Source organism: Alligator mississippiensis, chromosome 10 (assembly GCF_030867095.1).
Source record: "Alligator mississippiensis isolate rAllMis1 chromosome 10, rAllMis1, whole genome shotgun sequence".
Lineage (NCBI taxonomy): Eukaryota > Metazoa > Chordata > Crocodylia > Alligatoridae > Alligator > Alligator mississippiensis.
The window spans coordinates 33232375-33251400 of NC_081833.1; the positions used below are offsets into that span (position 1 = coordinate 33232375).

Here is a 19026-nt window from a genome sequence, read left to right on the forward strand (position 1 = left end):
GAAGGAGGATCCCCTGCTAAGCCCACATCCCTGATTCTCTGCCTGCTCCCAGCATGTCAAGGACTCTGGGGCAGCTCTCAGAAAACACAGGAACTCCTGGCCTGTGTTGCTATGGTCAGCCTGGCAAATGCTGCCCTAGATTGTGCACCAGTGGTTTGGGCAGCCTGGGTCTGCACAGACTTTCCCTGATTTTTGATCCCCCCGGTTAGAAAAAATCTTTGAGACTAGGGCAGCCCAGTCATGGCAGCTCTTCTTCACCAGCCATACATTACAATTCTTGAGAGAGAGAGTGTATGTGTGTGTGGAGCGGGTGGGGGGTCAGTAACTCCTGTACTAATGAGATCATCTGGTGCTTGTGGCCTTGCTGAGGCACAGGCTCATCTTGTCAGCTTTCATTAAGTTCTTAGCATGGCCATCACAAAGCTAACTGCACTGGGGAGCTCTGCCTGCCTGGCTCTGACCAGCAGGAGAGAGCAGCTGGTAGGGGAGCACAAGACTGGCCTGTAGAGCAGAGGAGCAGCTACAGCCCTGCCAGGTAAGGACTCTGGGGGTCACCAAAGGGTAGAGGCCCATGGACTGAGCTGTGGGCCTGCCAGCTGTGTGGGCAATGGGGCTAGAGCAGCAAGGTGTCAGGAGCCTATGCAGAGGGCAGGGTGTTTTTGGCTGACCAGGGAGCACAGCATGGCTGGGGGGAGGTATTTTATTCTAGGACCCACCGTGTGCTGCCTAGGCCCTGTGAGCAGACTGTGTAGCCCCCGTTCAGAAGCAGGGAGGTAAGCATGGCCAATCATTGCCAGGAATCCCACTCTGCCAGGATGAGTTATTTAGCATCTGTGGGGCTGAGACTGCTTGCCCTGCTGTGAGTGCTGCTGGAACCCCATGAGTAGCAACAGTTGAAGGGGAAGAGCCCATGAGTCAGGCTGCGTAGAAGACAGAGGGGCTTAGTTCAGGTGGGTGAAGCAGGGTCTGTAGCAGAGCTTGCTCCCCCGCCCTTTCCCACCAGCACTGAGCACCAGGCAGTGTATACAAGATGAGGCAGTTCTGTATTTCAGGGGCCTACGGGAGACAGGGTAGGATGGTCCCAGCATGAGCAGAGGGTCCCAGAGCAGTGGGCATTCCCTGGATGGCTCATGAGGGCACTAAGGTGAGTGGGCAGCCCCAGTGAGGATAGCTGTTTGTGTCTGGAGATCCAAAATAAATAATGCAGTTGGGGCTTGCAAGAGGATGGAGGGCCCCAACCCTGACAGTGTCACTGTTTCCTGGCTCTGCATCGTTCTGGCTAGGTACCTGAAATAGGCTAGGCTCTTCAAGGAAACCACCTGCTGCTTCCCAAATGGATACAAACTGGTTATCAACAAAGTCAGATTGGAGATTAGAAAGTTTCTAACCAGCAAAGGAGTAAAGTTCTGGAATGATCTGAGTAAAGTATCATGGGCAAAGAACCTGAATTGCTTCTAGATGGAATTTAAGAAGTTCATGGAAGGAAGGGATAGTATGGCTGGACAGAGCTGTTCTGGGGTCAGTAATCAACAAAGGTGATATGGGGAGTTGGGTATTTGCAGTCTTGTTGGAGCTGAGACGTAGCTTCCTTCTGTACAGGAGGTACTTGGCAGTCCCACGCTTCAGGGTGTTTGCTGGTTGTTCGTAGGGGCTAGGGGCCAGGTCTATATGTTATACAGAGGTGGTGGACCTAAGCCAGGGGTCGGCAAAATACAGCCTGCTGGCCGGATTTGGCCCACCAGTTTATCGTATGCAGCCTGCGGCTGCCCATGGAGTGTACTGCATGGGATGGAGCCCCATCCACTCCTGCCCGGGATAGCCTGTGCCACACTCCTGCCCGCACCCACCCCACCCCACCCCATCGCACCAATGGCTCTGGCTCCAGTCAGCACACAGAGCTTCCCAGTGAGGCTGCTGTTGCTGTGGCTGCAGCCACTCTGTTACTGCTTGGCTCCCGCTGCCTCCAGCAGTTCCTTCTCTTCCTGCCCCTGCTGCACTGCTCTAGGCTGGGGAAAGCTGTGCCACTTCAGGTGGGGGCAGCTCCCGCCCCAGTGCGTGGGGCTCCAGCTCCAAGCCTCCTTCCATCCACTCTGCCCACCCAGTGTGATGTGCAGCCACCTACAGGCAGCCAAGTAGGTGGAAGGCAGCTGGAGCCTCATGCACTGGGGCAGAAGCCACCCATCTGCAGCTCCCCCTGGAGTGGTGCATGCAGCAGGGGCAGAAGGAGGAGGTGGATCCACTGGAGGCAGGAGGAGCCAAGTAGTACCTGAGCAGCAGGAGCAGCTCTGTTGGGAAGCTGTGCATGCTGGATGAGGCCAGCACTGGGGCTGGTGCCATGGCCAGAGTGGTGTTGCTAGTGGGTACAGGACAGGAGCATGGCACAGGGTTTTCCAGGTGGGAGTGGGCAGGGCTCGGCCCCGTGTGGAGTGCCACGGGGGCAGCCGCAGACCCGACTGGCGGGGGCGGGTGCAGAACGCACCAGCACTGCCCTGCCCAAGTTAGCTCTGCTGCATGCTCCCCCTGCCCTTCCCGCAACCTCCTTCCCTTCTCCCATCCCCAGCTGGCTCCTAGGACCTAGTGTGTGGACAGTCCCCCCCACACATATGCACACCCACCCCACCCCACACAAATACCACCCCCAGCCCCCTACATGCACAGCCCCCGCTCACACACAATATACAAGAGAAAGATTTTATTTTGAGCTGTTATGCAATCACCTCTATATACACTACTCAAAAAAAAAGACAAAAATATTTTTTGAAATAAAATTAAAATATTTGATAGTAGATGTTTGATTTTTAGTTTATGATTTTTTTTTAATCTCTAGTTTGTTAAAATGATATCTTCTGAGATATTTTATATGTGTGGCCCTTGACAGCTCTCCAAAACTCATTAAGTGGCCCTCCAACTGAAATAATTGCCTACCCCTAACCTAAGTCTCCCTCAGTTAGAGAGAGGCAGCTGAGTACACAGTAACTAATGCTTGGGACAACAGATGAAAACATAGGAAAGGGAGTGCAGGTCCGAAGTTAATAGCAAAGGTTTCAAGGGGTGATGCCACGCAGAGAACACCCGCTAGCTCCTACTGCCCCTTAAACATATCAATGGAACATGTGGACACTGCCTAATGAAACTCCTTGGAGACTGTATGGAGGAGTGAGAGGAAGATAGCTCCATTTGTAGGGGCCAGGAAAGGATCAATTTTCCCCTCATAAATGGTTTATTAGTTCCAGGTTTTTTCTTTTGTTTTGTTCCCTACTTTGAAGACAGGGTAGAGTTGAGTTGCAGCTAGAATTGGCAGTTTTGATTGGGGTGCATTGTTGCTTTTGCTGGTACATAGATAGGTTCCTGAGAGGTTTCTGTCTGAAGGGTCCTGCTCTTCTGCTCAGGATGAGACCAATCATCAGATTTGGGAATAGGAAGGAATTTTCCCCCAGGTCAGATTGGCACAGATTGCAGGAACGTGGAAGTGTTAACACGTCAATATTTTAACTAGAGTCCACAGATGAATTTATATTGGGGTGGGCAGACAACTAATTAAAATACTCAAGTGAAAGGAGTGGTTAAGAACCACAAGGTTTTGCCAAGTAACCTAAGAGTTAAAGCTTACGCTGGATATCTGCTGGGCTGTATGTGAGAGTTTGCACAAAGTAAACACATGCACAGGAATATATTAAACTAAATGTAAGCATATTGTTAGTTATAATAGAATATAAATCATAGAACAGAATATAACAGTAAAAAAGAAAAGTTATATTAACATATATACCAGAGTACCACAGGAACACAATGATAATAAGTTGGCATTGCTTCATAACTCTGGCCACCGGACCACAGATTCACAAATTCATGCTCTCTCTCATGCAAAACAGGCTCTTCTTTCTTAAATGGTCAGCTATTACAGAGGTTACATACACCAAACCTTTTTATAGCTAGACTTTGAACCACTCAGGTAAATACTTCACTTAGATTATTAGGCAAATACACACTACCCCGCTCCTGCATTGTTAATCCTTAGCTTCACTTTCTCTGGGCTCCCCCAACAGAAAGCAGAGGCTAAGTCATCAGTCCTGGTATCTGGGTTAGGCCTATGCAAGTTGGCAGTGATCCGATCTGGCTGCTTCGGATCGGTTTGCCGCTTCGATCTGGCTGAAGCAGCTCCAAAGCTTCTGAGCCGCTTTGGAGATCAGGCTATAGGCTATAATTGGGGATCAATGAAATATCTATTACTTTGTTGTTTTATCTATGATTTGGGTGCAGCTTGTAGGGGAGATAGCCTCTGCTGAGAGCATGAAGCCAGCCAAGTTTCAAGAAGATAGGTTTAGGGGTTTGGAGGGAACTGCACCCCAAATTTTTGAAAGTAAAACTCCTGTCACGTCTATGTGTTACACCACAGGGGGCTGAAAACTACAGGGATGGTAGCTCCTGGTGAGGCCACAAAGCATGCCAAGTTTCAGGAAGATTGGTGCAGGGGTTTGAGGGGAACTGCATCTCAGGCTGCTGACAGGCAAAACTCGTGACACAAATGACCTGCGTGTGTTAAAGTGCAGCAGGCTGCAAACTGCAGAGGTAGTGGCCCCTGCTCAGGCCACAAAGCCTGCCAAGTTTCAAAAAGATTGGTGCAGGGGTTTGGGGGGAACTGCACCTCAAGCTGCAGACAAGCAAAACTCGTGATGTGGGTGGGTGCTTGGGCGACTACGTCTGTCTTGGGGCACAGAGGGGTGGTTTGTACATGCAAACAAGCACCTAACCTCATCACCAGAACTGAAGCCAACTTCCTACAGCTCAAAACATAAAAGCTGCCAACTATCTCCAGTACCCCCACAAACTGCACACCAGAATCTATCAAAGACAACAAAAACCTACCTGTGGGGGCACGTTCCTCACCAAAAAACACTCTGCCTCCAGTCTTTCAGGCCTGATCCTGAGAGGGGACAAACTACAGTGCAAACCACTTTTCAGAGCTGGGTCTATTAACTGCACTTCATCAGCCTCCTAGGTAGTAGGTACAGAAACTCATGGACTCAATATACACAGTGGAGTTCTGGCACACTGCGACCTGCCGGACATTTGACACCCCAGGCACCTCTGCACTTTTACCTGTGTTGCTACATCCCCCTTCCACCCTACCCCCCCCACCCCAGCGTGTCCCTCCCCCCCAACACCTCCATTTCCATTTTCACTGACTAGCTTTCTTGCCTGCATTGCAGGCCAGGCCAGCCTTTGGCTTCCTTACTATTCCTTCCATCCAGGACCAACTGCAGGTACTTCCTCAGCCTGACAAATGGGGTTTTCAACCCTAAAGCTGGCATCCCAGGCAGCTAAGCTGAGCTCACCGGGAGCCTTACAACTGCACTGCAACCAGCAAGTGTCAGGCCTGTCAAAGGGTTTTGGGGCTGCCAGTTCACATGCTCCCCTTCACCCTTGGGTCACACATGCCTGCCATCATGTGGACCGTACTGGACTGCAAAGGATCCAGACATCTCCTGATGCCCTCCTTCAGCCGCCTCACCAGTGCCTGCACGTCTGGTGACAGCGGCATGCCCCAACCAGGAACATTGATCCCTTGGAACTTCTCCATTTGGTTCTCCAGTTCCCTCACTAGGGGGATCACCTGGCTGAGGAGGCCATCGCCAGCACTAAGGGTCTCAGTGGCCTCGAGGAAGGGCTTGAGGACCACCAAGATCTGGGAGATGGTATCCCACTTAGCTCTGTTCACAGGGGCGCTGATCCCAGTCTCCCCAAGCAAGGCCATGTCATGGATGGCCTTCTGTTACTCCACCAACCTCTCGAGCATCAGGGATGTGGAGTTCCAGCGATTCTCCACATCCTGTATGATTCTGTGCTGCAGGATGCTCAGCTCTGCCTGTTTCTCCTGCAGCATCTTGCCCCCCTTGATGCTGCGGTGGAAGTAGCCTGCCACCTTCCTTCATTTCAAAATCAGCTGGCTTGTAGCAGTAGTGGTGGCAGCGCTGTCACCAGCAGCCCTGTCCTCCTCCAAGGCATCCCTCACTATTAGGTGCAGCCTGTGTGCCACACAGCGGATGCCAACAAAGTTGGCATTACGGACAGCCTTCACCATATTGGCCCCGTTGTCGGTGACCATGAACCCATGGGTGAGCTTGGCCTGCCCAATGAGCCACCCCTGCACCATGCAATTCATTGCCCCCATGATCTCCCTTGCTGTGTGGGACTCATCCAGCACCTTGGCTTGCAGTAGAGCCCACCGATGGCCTGACTGATCGCACCAGTGCCCCGTGAGGGAGAGGTAGGCATGATCGCCACCCCGGGTGCTCCAGATGTTGGAGGTGAAGTGCAAGGCTACCTGCGGCCCTGCCTTGCACAGCTCCTCCCTCAAGTACTCCCTGCATGCCTCCTACAGGGAGGGCACCACCGCCCTGCCAAAGGTGGTGCGTGCGGGCACTTTGTAAAATGGGGCCAGAAGTGCTATGAACCGCCTGAACCCTGGCCGCTCAACTAGGGAGAAGGGCTGGCTATCCAGAGCAAGCATCTCCCCAGTGCTCTGGGTGATCTTGTTCGCCTTGGGAATGTGCCCCCCTTTCTGTCCACCTTTCCCCCACTGGCCCAGGGTGGCCTGCCTCTGCTTTGGGGGGAAGGGGGCTTTAGAGCAAGTGGGGGACTTCCCTTTCGGCACACTTGCACTGGTGCCAGGCTGAGCAGCAGGAAGAAGGGCAAAGGGGTGGTGCCTCCTCAGATGCAGCAGCATGGCTGTGGTGAAGTGTCTCACGTCCTTGCCACGGCTCATGTGCCTGTGGCAGTGCTGGCAGGTGGCAAACCTGGGATCATCTGCCACCTCAAAATGCTCCCACACTACACTACTCCCCTGCTTCTGGGTTGAGGGCAAGGATCCTGCCTTTTCCCCCTTGTCAGCAGGGAGGCTGAGCAGCAAGAGGAGCTGCCTTAGCTGAGCCACTTGCCTCCACAACCTCAGCCTCCTCCAAGGTGCTGCTTTCTGGAGGAGACCTGGGTCTAGGGAAAACGTGAGGGGTGTGGAGCACAAACTGTGATTCCCCCTTAGTCCCTAGAATTGCTTGAGCCAGTGCGCTCAGCATCCCCGGTTCCAGCTCTAGCTCCTTCTCTGGCAGTGGGAGGCTCACGCTGAGAGCTGAACTTGGGGTGCAGGAGACAGTGATTCCACTGCTGGTGCCCACTTCTAGACTGAGGGGAGGTGGTGCAGGTGCAGGGACGTCAGGTGCAGACACTGCTCCCACCTCCTGGTTTCCACTGGCAGCACCGATGTCGTGGCTGCTCAGGAATAGAATGTGTCTGTGTTTGGGGGAGGCTTGCAGCTCTAGCTCTCCCCCTCTCCCTCCCCTGCCAGAAGACCTGGCACCTGCCTTTCCAGCACGCTTCATATTGATCTTTCCTGTGCTACAAAAGGTCTCTGTGTGTGAATCCTTTTGTATTATGCATTTTATTCCCTCTGTTGCGTGCATGCGCTGGCCTCTGATTGTTTGCTTCAGTGTTAAGGGTTATGTAAAAATTGTGTGCTATCTGTCTGTCTGTCTTCTTCTGCTATGAATATCTGATTTTTCTCTATATTGTCTGTGTATCTGTGTGTGCGCGTGCTAGCAATCTGTGCCTACCTGCACAGTGATAGATCACACTGGCAGGGAAAACACACCTTTCTTTTTTCAACGTTTCCCAAAAAAAAGAGCAAATATAAATTCAAAGAAATAAATTGAATAGTAATACTAATAATAATTGAATAGAATAGCTAAGCTAAGCTAAATCCTACCCACTCCTTTGTAACATGAAAAAGGAGCAGGCAAGTTCAACTAGTACTGAGCCAGGATGCCACAATGCCTCAGTCTGAGCATTCCTCTGTCACACAGTTGCTGACAGGGAACAAGCTGGGGAAGGACACAGCATGTCTCCAAACAGAGGCTTTTATGCTGTTTCTAGTCCCACCTTGTCATTGGAAAGGCACCCAGGGAGAAATCCTTCTCACTGGCCACCTACACATGTCAGTCTTCCCTCCCGCTCCCCCCCCTTCCCTCCCCCGCTCCCCCCCCCTTCTAACTGTAAGTGAAGCTGTCCAAAGCGCATCCGAAGTGCTTTGAATAGCTTGCTCGAGCCCGCGCTTTGATCAGCACACTCAAACAGCAACTGTAACACCTTAGACAGGGGAATTGAGTTGTCCAGTGAACTAAAAATTCCTCTCATCAGGGTATTGTTGCCTTCTTCTGTATTATGCAGCATGGTCCTCTTGGAATCATCTGAATATGAATTAACCAGCTGCATCCCTGTTATTGCAGTGGCAGTGCTCTGTTCACCCCTGCTTTGCAACTGTAGCATAATGTCAGGGGCTTTTTGGTTTTATAATCTGCTCTGTGGTTGTGTGCGCAAGATATTAGAGTGAGCTGACACTTTTTTGGACTTGTTAGATAAATGATTGCGGGCAGACATGGGGGACTGGATGCAGTGCCCAGGAGGCCCCTTCCAGGCCTGCGTTCCTGTGGGAGTTGGCACCTGCAGGGAGAGGCACCTTCTTGCAGGGATACCTTCATGATAGGGGGACAGCTCAGGTGCTCCAGTAAGTGGCTGGCACTGTCAGTACCAGCCACTCACTGGAGATGGCCTGTGGCAGCTCCTTTTTGACCGTTCATAATAATTTAGGCCCTCCCCTGCAGTGAAGGCGCATCCCCAAGGAGCAGCATGGGGGACTCAAAACCCTGGGGTGAGTGGGTGGGACGTGTTCACATAAGGAACCTGTTTAGTTCTTGTCCCATGTTAGGTTGCATGTCCCAGAGAAAACCCCTTTAGCGAGCCATTTGGCTTGGCTCTGTCACTGCCCAGCCTGGGCTGGGAACTATCCAAAGTGTCAGCACCTCCCCCACTGAGCTCCTGGGATGTCCCTTCACTGTATCTGGAAGCCCCCATCCCTACGTGATAAGAATAGCTGGGCATGAATCCCAATCCCTGCAGCAGGCTTAGCCCAGCCTTCTGCTGCAGGGGAGGGACAGAGCCATTTGAGCCCCTATAAAAGGGGTAAGATCAGCTCTGAGGGGCTGGGAGTTTACAGAGTGGCTCTGAACCTGGTATTGAGAGTTGCCTGGCTGTGCTGTTTGTATCTCAGTGCCTGGGAGCCCACTGAGGGCCGGGAGGGTTCTGCTGTGCTTGCGCCTCAACCTCGCCAGCACCATGCCTGGAGTCAGCCTAGACAATGCAAAGGTGGCAGGACTGAAGGAGATCCAGCTGGACCTGCAGGAATTTCAGCTGGCAGTGGAGAAGCGCCTGGAGGAGGCCTTGCAGCAGGTGCAGCCCCTGGCCAGAGCTCTCAATGACCTGAAGGAAGAGCACCTGGTGCTGCAGGCAGAGCAGGCACGCCTCAGCCAGCAGCTAGAGAAACTCACCATGTGGTTGGGAGTTCAGGAGCTGGAGGAGAAGGACCTCAGCACCCTCTTCCTGGAGTCACAGGATCCCTGTGCCGACTTCACAGGCACTGAGGAACCAAGCTGCCCTGTGGCACACCCACCCACCTTTTCCAGCACTCGCAGGCCGTCCGTGCATCTTTCCAGGAGCAACAGCTTTGTGAGTCTGCAGGCTCTAGGGAATGGGCAGGGACAGATTGGCACAGAGAAGGGGAACAGGTTACCAGGCCAGTTCTCACAACAGGGGTTTCCCTGAAGGTCATTGGAGGGTTGGTGGCTGGCTGCGCTGTGTTCCCCATTGTAGGGAAGGGGCAGTCATGGTTGGGGCATAGAGCTGGGGGAGGGAGTGTGTCTCCAGCCTGCCCTTGTTATATGCTCTGGTCAGCTCCTGCAGAGCACTGGGCTCCTCCCTTCTCCAAGCACCACTAGCTAATCCATGAATCTGCTCTGAACACCTTTTGCTGGGATCTCATGTCCCCTCTCCCCTTCAGGGCCTATGTCCCTGGCTACCCTAATGTGAGGCAAACAAGGGCATGTACCTTCTGTTGACATTGAGCCTAGATCCCTGAGTGAGGAACAGCTGTTCCTGAGGGGTGGAAGGCTGCTTCTGGCCCCAGCAGGCACAGTGACATGGGGGAATAGTGAGGTTGGTACAGAAGATTATAGCCTGTTGCTGGGGAAAACGGTGCCAGCCAGAGCTGCCATTCCCCAGAGCCAATCCAGACTGTCCACTATGCATTCCTAACATGCCACCAGCAGCCTGTTGTGCTGGGGCATTGCTGCCTCTGTGAATGTGGGGTGGGTGGGTGGGTGGGCTTTGGTGACAGCTGTCCTGGGTTTCTTTACATTGGCTTTGGCCCAGTCCCTCCGCTATGGAGCTGTGCTCCACTGCAGGGGCTGGGGTGCTTTGTGTAGTCAGAGTCTCTGGGCTGGGTCAGTGTGAGTGGGACCTTGCCCTGAATGCTACATGTGTGCTTGTCCCCAAGTATAGGATAGTCAGCTTTAATATAAGTATTAATAAGACTTCTGCACATTAATGGTAGAACAGGCATTTGCCTGCGTTCCTCTGGCTCCCATTATTGGCATTGGTTCAGATTCCTCACCTACTTCTTGTAAAAGGAACTGATAATTTGTCCCTAGGGCTGCTGAGAAATCCTGGCACTTGGTCTCCTGGTACCATAAGCCAAGCTAATCCTTTCCCAGCAGGCTGTTCAGCCAAATGAGGGACCTCACTGTCCCCTGGAGACACCAAGCTGCCAGCATATCACACACACTTGGCAGCACAGACTGGGCCAAAAGAGAATGAGATTGTTGCTGGGTTCAGTGTCAGACCTGTGCATCACCCTGCGCTTCCAAGGTTGCAGCCCTACCACTGTCATCTCCACGTGGCACCTTGGGCTAGCAGGGGGGCTTCTGCAAGGGAAGTCCTGTCCCACTGCCAAGACCGAGCCATTGCTGGAGCAGGCAAGGAGAGCTTAACTCAGCAACACCCAGACTTTTCACTTATGGGAAGTGCCCTGGGGAACAGAGGTGGCCTCTGGAGCATATGAATGGAGCCTCCCCACTGCTGGTAGTTTGCTCCTTCTTCCTACTCCCCTGCCCCTATCTCCCCCCCACCCCCCCAAGTCCTTTGTGGTGTTATTTTGGGCCTGGCTGGCTGCCTGGCATACATTGTTTGGGGGTCATGTTGACAGAGAACTGGCACTGCAGTGATCAATGATCATCCTGGAGGAGGCTGGGCTGGCCTAGTTCCTCTGCAGAGATGCCAGGGTGGCTCCTGATCCCTAGCACAGGATCCTCTTTCTGATAAGCTCTTTAATCTCCTTAGAAATCCTTTGCTGGGGCTAGTGGTGCACACTGACCTCTCCAGTTCCATGCCAATGGCTCCTCAGCCAGGGGGCAGTGGGCCCTGTCTTCTGCAGCCCTGGACAGTTGTACTGATGAACAGTGGGCCTGACTGGCCCCAGCTGCAGGCCCCCTCCTTACCGGGAGTAGTATGGCTACCTGGCACATGTTTTATACTGTAAGCTTTTGCCGGGCTGGTTGGTCCTCACATTCATGCTGTAGCTGCAGCTGAGTGACACAGCCTATCACTTGGCTTTTCTATTTCTCTCTCAGGGACCATTGTGCTCTTTGGGGTGAAGAATAGATGGATATGAGTGCAGAGAAGCCCCCCTTCTTTCAGCAGGGGTAACACCTACCTATCTGCCATGACATCTCATGTGAGGTGACATTGTCCTAATGTTTCTAGGTAGCTGAATATGGTTCCATGGTTGAGGCACAAAACTACAAGTCAGGACTCCTAGGTTGTGTTCCCAGCTGTGCTGTCAGCCTTGGGCAGGTTGTGACTCTACTTTCATTCCTTCTGGAGGCATGTAGATGGTCCCAAGTGATTCCCAGTTGAGTTCTTCTCAGTGTTCGTAGGGCACTTTTGGGATCTGAGAGGAAAGGCTGGGAGAATGGTAGAGATTGTGGCTGTAAATTCTTCCCCCCCCCTCCTCCCTCCCCCCAGTTGTGACTGGAGGAATTTCTTTGGAGTTGTTAGGAAGGTGGGGGGGGGGTAGGGAAAAGCACTTGGTAGGTGGTGCTTTGCTCCCTTGTTATTCCTGAACTAATATGCCACAGCATAGTGCCAGGCTTACAGTGGTTCTGACGCTGCTGTGTCATGTAAGCCGGAAAGCCAAGGCCCTGAACACTAGTGAATGTGATTTGCCACATCTTTTTTTCAGAGCTGTGTTGCTTAATTTATTGTCTTGCATCAGTCTTGGGCAGTTTTGGTGTTTTGCAGGGTCTTCGAACCTCAGGGCCTCATGTGCTGTGGGGCAGGGTGTGTGCTACCAGCATCTGTGCTTTGTCCAGTACTTTATGGACCCAGGCAGCACAGGAGGCTGTAAAACTGAAAGAGCTGCTCTACTACCCATCTTTTCTCATTGCAGATGGACCCTGAGCTGGTGGAGCAGCCCCAGGTGATGGGGAAGAAACCAGAGCTGTCCAATGGGATGGAGAAGGCTGAGGTGAAGGAGCTGGACAAAAGGAGCAAGCTGAGTGCTGAAGAACTGAGCAGAATTGAGGATGAAGACATATTGGATAAGATGGTACATAGCACCTGATCAGTGCTTTCTCCCAAACTAAATGATGCTGTGCCTGACCTGTGCTGCCTGCTGGCAAAGGCTCTGGGTCTCTGCTATGTGGGGTTAGGGGTATACCTCCATCTTGGGGAGATTCTAAGAGTGTAATATGATTGGAGTTGGGTATGTGAAGGCACAGGAGAGGGGATGGGATGAAGGAGGTAGAGATTAGGTTGCAGTGGAGTGTGGTTTGGATATGGGCTGCAGAAGAACCTGGGATGGCTGGGTTGGGATGGGATGCAGAGGGGTCAGGAGTAGCTGGGAGGGGAGATGCAGAAGGAATCTAAAGTGGTAGTGGGGAGACCACCACACATGCGTTACTCAGATATCATGAGAAGAGTTCTCCAGCACAGAGCAAATGGAAATTGGAAAGGACCATGATTAGTAGCAGGAGAATGAAGCAGAGCTCCACAACTGGCTTAATTATAAAAAAAAGATGAAAAGGGTTGGAATAAATTTATGGAGAAGATTAGAGAGTGGAAAGGGGAGTTTTGATGTGTGGGGTTGTGTGTGGGGTCCCCAGATGGCAGAACAGAATGGAGGGTGTTCTGACACTTCTGAGCCTAGTTCTGGTAAGGAATATTTGCTGTTGCTGCTGCTACAGGTGTCAAGGTTTTGTTTTTCCCTTCCTCAGCAGCATTGGGTGTTGGCTGCAGCCAAGACTGGGGATTTAGATTGAGACCTAAAAAAACAGAGATTCCTGGCTAGCGTGTCTTGCTGCTCCATTCAGGATCAGACCAGTTGCCAAATTTGGGATCAAGAAGGATCAGGAAAGCATTTTACTCCATTTTACTGCTGTACATGGATCCTCTGGCCATGATGACACAAGAGAGGGCATACACATAGTGGACCCCCAGATAGGTACTAACGTCCTGAGATACTGGCAGAGTGACAAGTGGCAGAAAACCTGAGGTGACTAGGGGAGAACTCAGGTGTCTTTATGGGAACACCAGAAGCATGGGAAATAAACAGGAAGCACTGGCACTCCTGGTAGACGAGGAATTTGCCATCATTGGGTTGATGGAGACCTAGTGGGGCAACACGTATTATGGGGCAGTAGATATTGAGGGCTATAGGCTTTATAGAAAGGATCGGATTGGGAAGAAGGGAGGAGGTGTGACCCTCTATGTGAAAGATCAGTACTCCTCCTCCCTGAAGGTCATGTTTGATAGCAGGAAGGGGTCTCTTGAGACCCTCTGGGTCAAGATACAAGGGAGATCAGGAGAGAGAGACCTGATGGTGGGAGTCTACTACAGGCCTCCCTCCCAAGAAGAGGAGAGCAGTCAGGCATTATTTGGGGAACTGACTGAAGCAGCTAGCACTAAAGACATGATTGTCATGGGTGACTTCAACTACCCTAACATTTTCTGGGAGGACCATTTGGCCAGCTCCAGCATGTGAGCTAATGTCTTGGCAGCTACAGACAATTTGTTCCTGACACAGGTTGTGGAAGGGCCTATTAGGGGTAAGGCCACCCTGGATTTAGTGCTGACCAAAGGGGGAGGACATGATAGGCGACCTGAGGATTGGAGGTACTCTGGGAGACAGGGATCATGATATGATTAGGTTCACCATGCACCAAAAGGCTGGGAAATCAGTTAGTAGAACAGAAGTCCTAGACTTCAGAAGGGCAGACTTTGGCAAACTCAGGATATTAGTTGGAGAGGCCCTCTGTGACCAGCAGCTGGACAGTTCTTAAGTTTGCAGATGATACTAAGCTGCGGGGAAATGCGGGCACATCAGAGAATAGGGTAAGGATCCAGGAGTGACCTTGACAGACTGGTTTTATGGGTGGAGCAGAATCAGATGAGGTTTAACAGAGAGAGAAGTGCAGGGTTCGTCATCTGGGTAGGAAGAACCTTCACCATAACTACATGATGGGTGGTGGTTCACTGGCTGGCACAGCATCTGAATGGGATCTGAGGGTCACAATCAACTGAAAGATGAACATGAGCCAAATACAGCTCTGGCTGATGTGTTGCCAATAAATTCAGGGGGATGCTTTGCTTCTCCCTCTCTGTTCGGCATCGGTGATGTCACAGCTGGAGCACTGTGTCCAGTTCTGAGCACCACACTTCAGGAAGGATGTGGATAAGCTTGAGAGGCTACAAAGAAGGGCCACCCATATTAGGGGTTTGGAGGATAGGTCCTGTCAGGAGAGACTCCTGGAACTGGGCCTATTCAGTTTGAGTAAGAGAACATTGAGAGGTGACTTCATAGTAGCTAGGGTCAGGAGGGACCTAAACAGATCATCTAGCCTGACCCCCTGCCACAGGCAGGAATGAATGCTGGGTTCACAAGACCCCAGAGAGGTGATCGTCCAACCTCCTCTTGAATTTGCCCAAGGTAGGGGCGAGGACCACCTCCCTGGGAAGTTGGTTCCAAATTTTGGCCACCGTAACTGTAAAATATTGCCTTCTGATCTCCAACCTAAACCTGTTCTCCGTCAGCTTATTACCATTGTTCCTTGTCACCCCAGGTGGTGCTGGGGAGAAAAGAGCTCTGCCTATTTGCTGTTGATCCCCCCTGATGAGCTTGTAGGCAGCTACCAGGTCCCCCCTCAGCCTCCTCTTGCTGAGGCTGAACAGGTTCAGGTCCCTCAGTCTCTCCTCGTAAGGCCTGTCTAGCTGCCCTCTTACCAAGCAGGTGGCCCTCCTCTGAACCCTCTCCAGGCTGGCCACATCCCTTTTGAAGTGTGGCGCCCAGTACTGGACGCGGTACTCCAACTGCGGCCTGACCAAAGTCGCACAGAGGGGGAGTATCACCTCTCTGGACTGGCTTGAGATGCACCTTTGGATGCATGACAAGGTATGGCTGGCCTTGCTGGCTGCGGTCTGGCATTGGCAGTTCAGGTTCATCTTGGAGTCAGTAGTGACTCCGAGATCCCTTTCCGCCTCTGTGCTTTCAAGAAGGGAACTCCCCAGCCTGTATGTATGCTGTGGATTCCTTCTCCCAAGGTGCAGCACCCTGCATTTATCTACGTTGAACCCCATCCTGTTCTTGTCTGCCCACTTTTGTAGTCTGTCTAAATTTAGTTGCAGCCTCTCTCTCCCTTCAAGTGTGTCCACCTCACCCCACATCTTAGTGTCATCAGCAAACTTAGACAGCAGGCTTTCCACCCCCTCGTCCAAGTTGCTGATGAAGATGTTAAACAGTGCAGGCCCGAGGACCGAGCCCTGGGGGACCCCACTGCTCATATCTCACCAGGTTGAGTACAACCCGTCCACCACTACTCTCTGGGTGCGCCCCATCAGCCAGTTTTTTACCCATCCAACTGTGCAGACATCAATGCCGCAGCCACTTAATTTATTGATGAGGATGGGGTGAGAGACAGTGTCAAAGGCCTTCTTAAAGTCTAGAAAGACTTCCATCATCCAAGACACCATCATCCAAGGATTTAGTTACTTGGTCGTAAGAGGCAATCAGGTTGGTCAGGCAGGACCTGCCTTTGGTGAAGCCATGCAGATTGCCCCTGAGCATGATCTCCCCTGCAGGCCCCCCACAGATATGCTCCTTGATGATCCTCTCCAAGAGTTTCCTGAGCACCAAGGTGAGGCTTACAGGCCTATACTTACTTGGGTCTTCTTTCCTCCCCTCCTTAAAAATAGGGACCACATTAGCCAGTTTCCAGTCCCCTGGCACCTGACCAGATGACCACAAATGTTCATACAGCCGGGCCAAAGGCTCCACATACAAGTATGTTAGGGGTGAGCACCAAGATCTAGGGGAGATACTCTTCAGAAAGGCACCTCGAGAGGACAAGGACTAATGGGCACAAGCTAATAGAGGGAAAATTAGGCTGAACTTAAAAAAAAAACCAACTTATCTGTAAGGGTTACTAGAATCTGGAAAACACTCCCAGCAGAGGTGTTGCAGTTTCCATCCTTGGAGGTGTTCAGGAGGAGGCTGGATAAACACCTTGTTGAGCTTGTTTGAGCCCACTAACTACCTGACCATGGCAGGGGAACGGACTTGATGATCTTGCAGGTCCCTTCTGGTCCTTTGATTTTATGATTCTATCTTCAGACTGGCATGGACTTTGGGGGTTTTTTACCTTCTTCTGTAGCAGGGGACATGCTCCTCTTCCTTGGATCTCTTGAGTGTATTTCACAGCTATTTCCTGTCCTTCCAATCACAGGTCTTTGACAGTGCTCTCATCCCTTTGGTTTGTGTGTGATATGGTAGGGAGTTTTTTTGATGTTTCAGGTGCTGTGACTGGGAGTTGTACAAGAGTGCTATTTGTGCAGTTTTACAAATAGGTTAGGCAACCATTTGTCTAGATTGGTTATATAGGGACAACTCAAGTTGAGCAGGGGTTTGGGCTACATGACCTCCCTAAGGTCCCTTCCAGCCCCACTTTCTGTGTTTCTGTCTCCTGGTTTACCTTGCAGTTGGACCAAAGAACAGACTTTGAAGAGCGGCGACTGATCCGTGCTGCCATGCGGGAGCTGCGCCAAAGGAAGAGAGGTAGCGGTTACCCACCTCACCCCACCCCCCGCCCACCCACCCCTTACTTACCAGCCCCAAGTTGGGCTCCAGCTCCCTGCTGTAGCGGGGAGGGACTCTCATCAAAGCTCTCCAAATCTTTTCTGAAGATTCAGAGAGCTTGGAATCAATTTGGTCTCCTGATTCGATTCAGATTTGGAGATTCAGCCGCCGAATCGCCTCTGAATCGAATCATCACCCGAAGCTTCACACAGCCCTACTGAGCGCCCCCTAAAGTACTCTGTGGTAACTTCATGTCCACTGCCCCTTTGCATACTCAGCTCCCATGTTGATGCCATCTTGCATGTGCATTTCCAGAGCAGCGGGAAAAGGAACGGGATCACCGGCTGCAGGAGATGAAGAGCCAGCCCACGGCAGGGAGGGCAGGCCATGCCACCGAGACCACCACCAGGCAAAGCACCCAGTCAGCCGATGGCTCAGCCCACAGCACCGTCACCAAAACTGAGCGCCTCATCCAGTCCAGTAAGGCGCCCTTGATGGTGTCAGCAGAGAGCATTCCTGCTCAATACACAGCTGACTCTGCTGCCCATGATGCGCTGGCTCTTTCTCAGTGAAGGGACCTGCCTCTCTTTAGCTGCCATGCCATCTCTGATGCCTATTCCTCTGGGCATCTTGTAAAGCTGAGACTTTGCCCTTCAACTCTTTTTCTATTCTGTCCTTTGTTGCCCTCCCACTCAGCCAGTGTTCAGACCTTCAGCAATGCCCTGGGTTCCTCTGGACCCAGCCACTCTGAGAGCTGGCAGCAGCAGATCCCATGGCAGTTAATCAGCCAGTCTGGGCCAGCATACCTTGTTGTCCCACTTCTTGACCCCAGTTGGGCTTTGAAAGTACAAGCTGTCTGCTGTGCCTGTCTTCTTCTCCATGGCACCAGGATTACATGCTTGTGGGCTTGCCTCACTTACTGTTGGCAGTGGCTCTGTGTAATGAGGGGCCTGCATGAAGACTTAGGAAAGCACAGCCCAGAGGTAAGGACAGGCAAGTTCCTTGCCATAAGCCAGTGGGAGAGCCAATGAGGCCTCTGCTGAGAAGACAGGTCTAGCAGCTAGTTGTGTAGAGCTACCCTGCCGTTACCTGTCCTTTCTCCTGCTTCTCTACTGGCCAACATCAGCCACATGGGCTGGGTTTTCTTCCTGAACCAGCTCATTTCCCAGAGCTTGCACCCTGTGGTTCTGCCTGCTGCTAAGCCAAGAGGGGCCCATCCTAGAACAGTGCCACTCCTTTCTCCAGTCAGGGTTCCAGCCAGCTCCTGCCTCATTGTCCTTGACAGTCTACTCCGCTGCCTATTGATGCTACCCATCTCTGTCTCTGGGATCCAAATTCTCAGGGCTTTTTTTGTCACCTCTCCTCTCAGGAACAGAAGGAAATGTAAACCCCTCTATAGTTTCCCTCAGCTGGCCCCTCAGCCTGCCTGGATCTAGCTGGGTATTGCTCTTTGGTGCTGGAGCTGCCATAGCTACCTTCTGCCTTTCTGCTCCCTTTACTTAATGGCATCAGCCTCTTTTCTGCTCTCTCTGGGCTGCGGGGCTGAGATTCTTGCTGTCTGCATCTCTAGCCTTTTGACCTGGCCTCCCTGCCTCTCTCCTGCTGCCTTCTCCAGAGTCTGCTATACATGTGGCCTGTCATTCCGCAATCCTCACAAAGACTAGGCTATACTGGTCTTGCCAAGAATTTTCCTGGTTTCAGTACTATGGCAGCAACTGTGGAGTTCCTCGCTGTGGCTCTCTGGGATCAATCACTTTTTATGTCCACCTTGTTCTGCCCCGGCTGACTTCCCTTGCCTTTTCTTCCCTTTGCAGATGATGGCAGCAAGACTTCCCGTATGACCACAGTAGAATCGAGCTATGTGAAGAGATCAGAGAGTAAGAACCCCTTGCCATGCTCCTGAGCTTCTTCCCCCCGCCCAGTGCTGGTAACTCTATCCCCTTGAGCCTCAGTACAAACTCCCACTGCCTATAGACACTGTTTACCTCCCTGGGGGACAGATACTGCCCTTTGGT

At 52.1% G+C, this 19026-nt stretch overlaps 1 protein-coding gene across 5 annotated transcripts in view; it reads left to right on the forward strand.

Annotated features, from left to right (window-relative positions):
• The window catches only part of SMTN (smoothelin), a 70156-nt gene that overhangs the window by 39629 nt on the left and 11501 nt on the right, over window positions 1-19026 (forward strand). For 4 of the 5 annotated variants that reach the window (XM_059713617.1, XM_059713620.1, XM_014595369.3 and 1 more), the window contains exons 13-16: window positions 12332-12490; window positions 16915-16990; window positions 17327-17491; window positions 18826-18888. In XM_059713617.1, coding sequence (XP_059569600.1) covers window positions 12332-12490; window positions 16915-16990; window positions 17327-17491; window positions 18826-18888 — 463 coding nt within the window. The remainder of the gene's footprint in view (window positions 1-12331; window positions 12491-16914; window positions 16991-17326; window positions 17492-18825; window positions 18889-19026) is intronic. The other variant, XM_059713619.1, reaches the window with a different exon arrangement.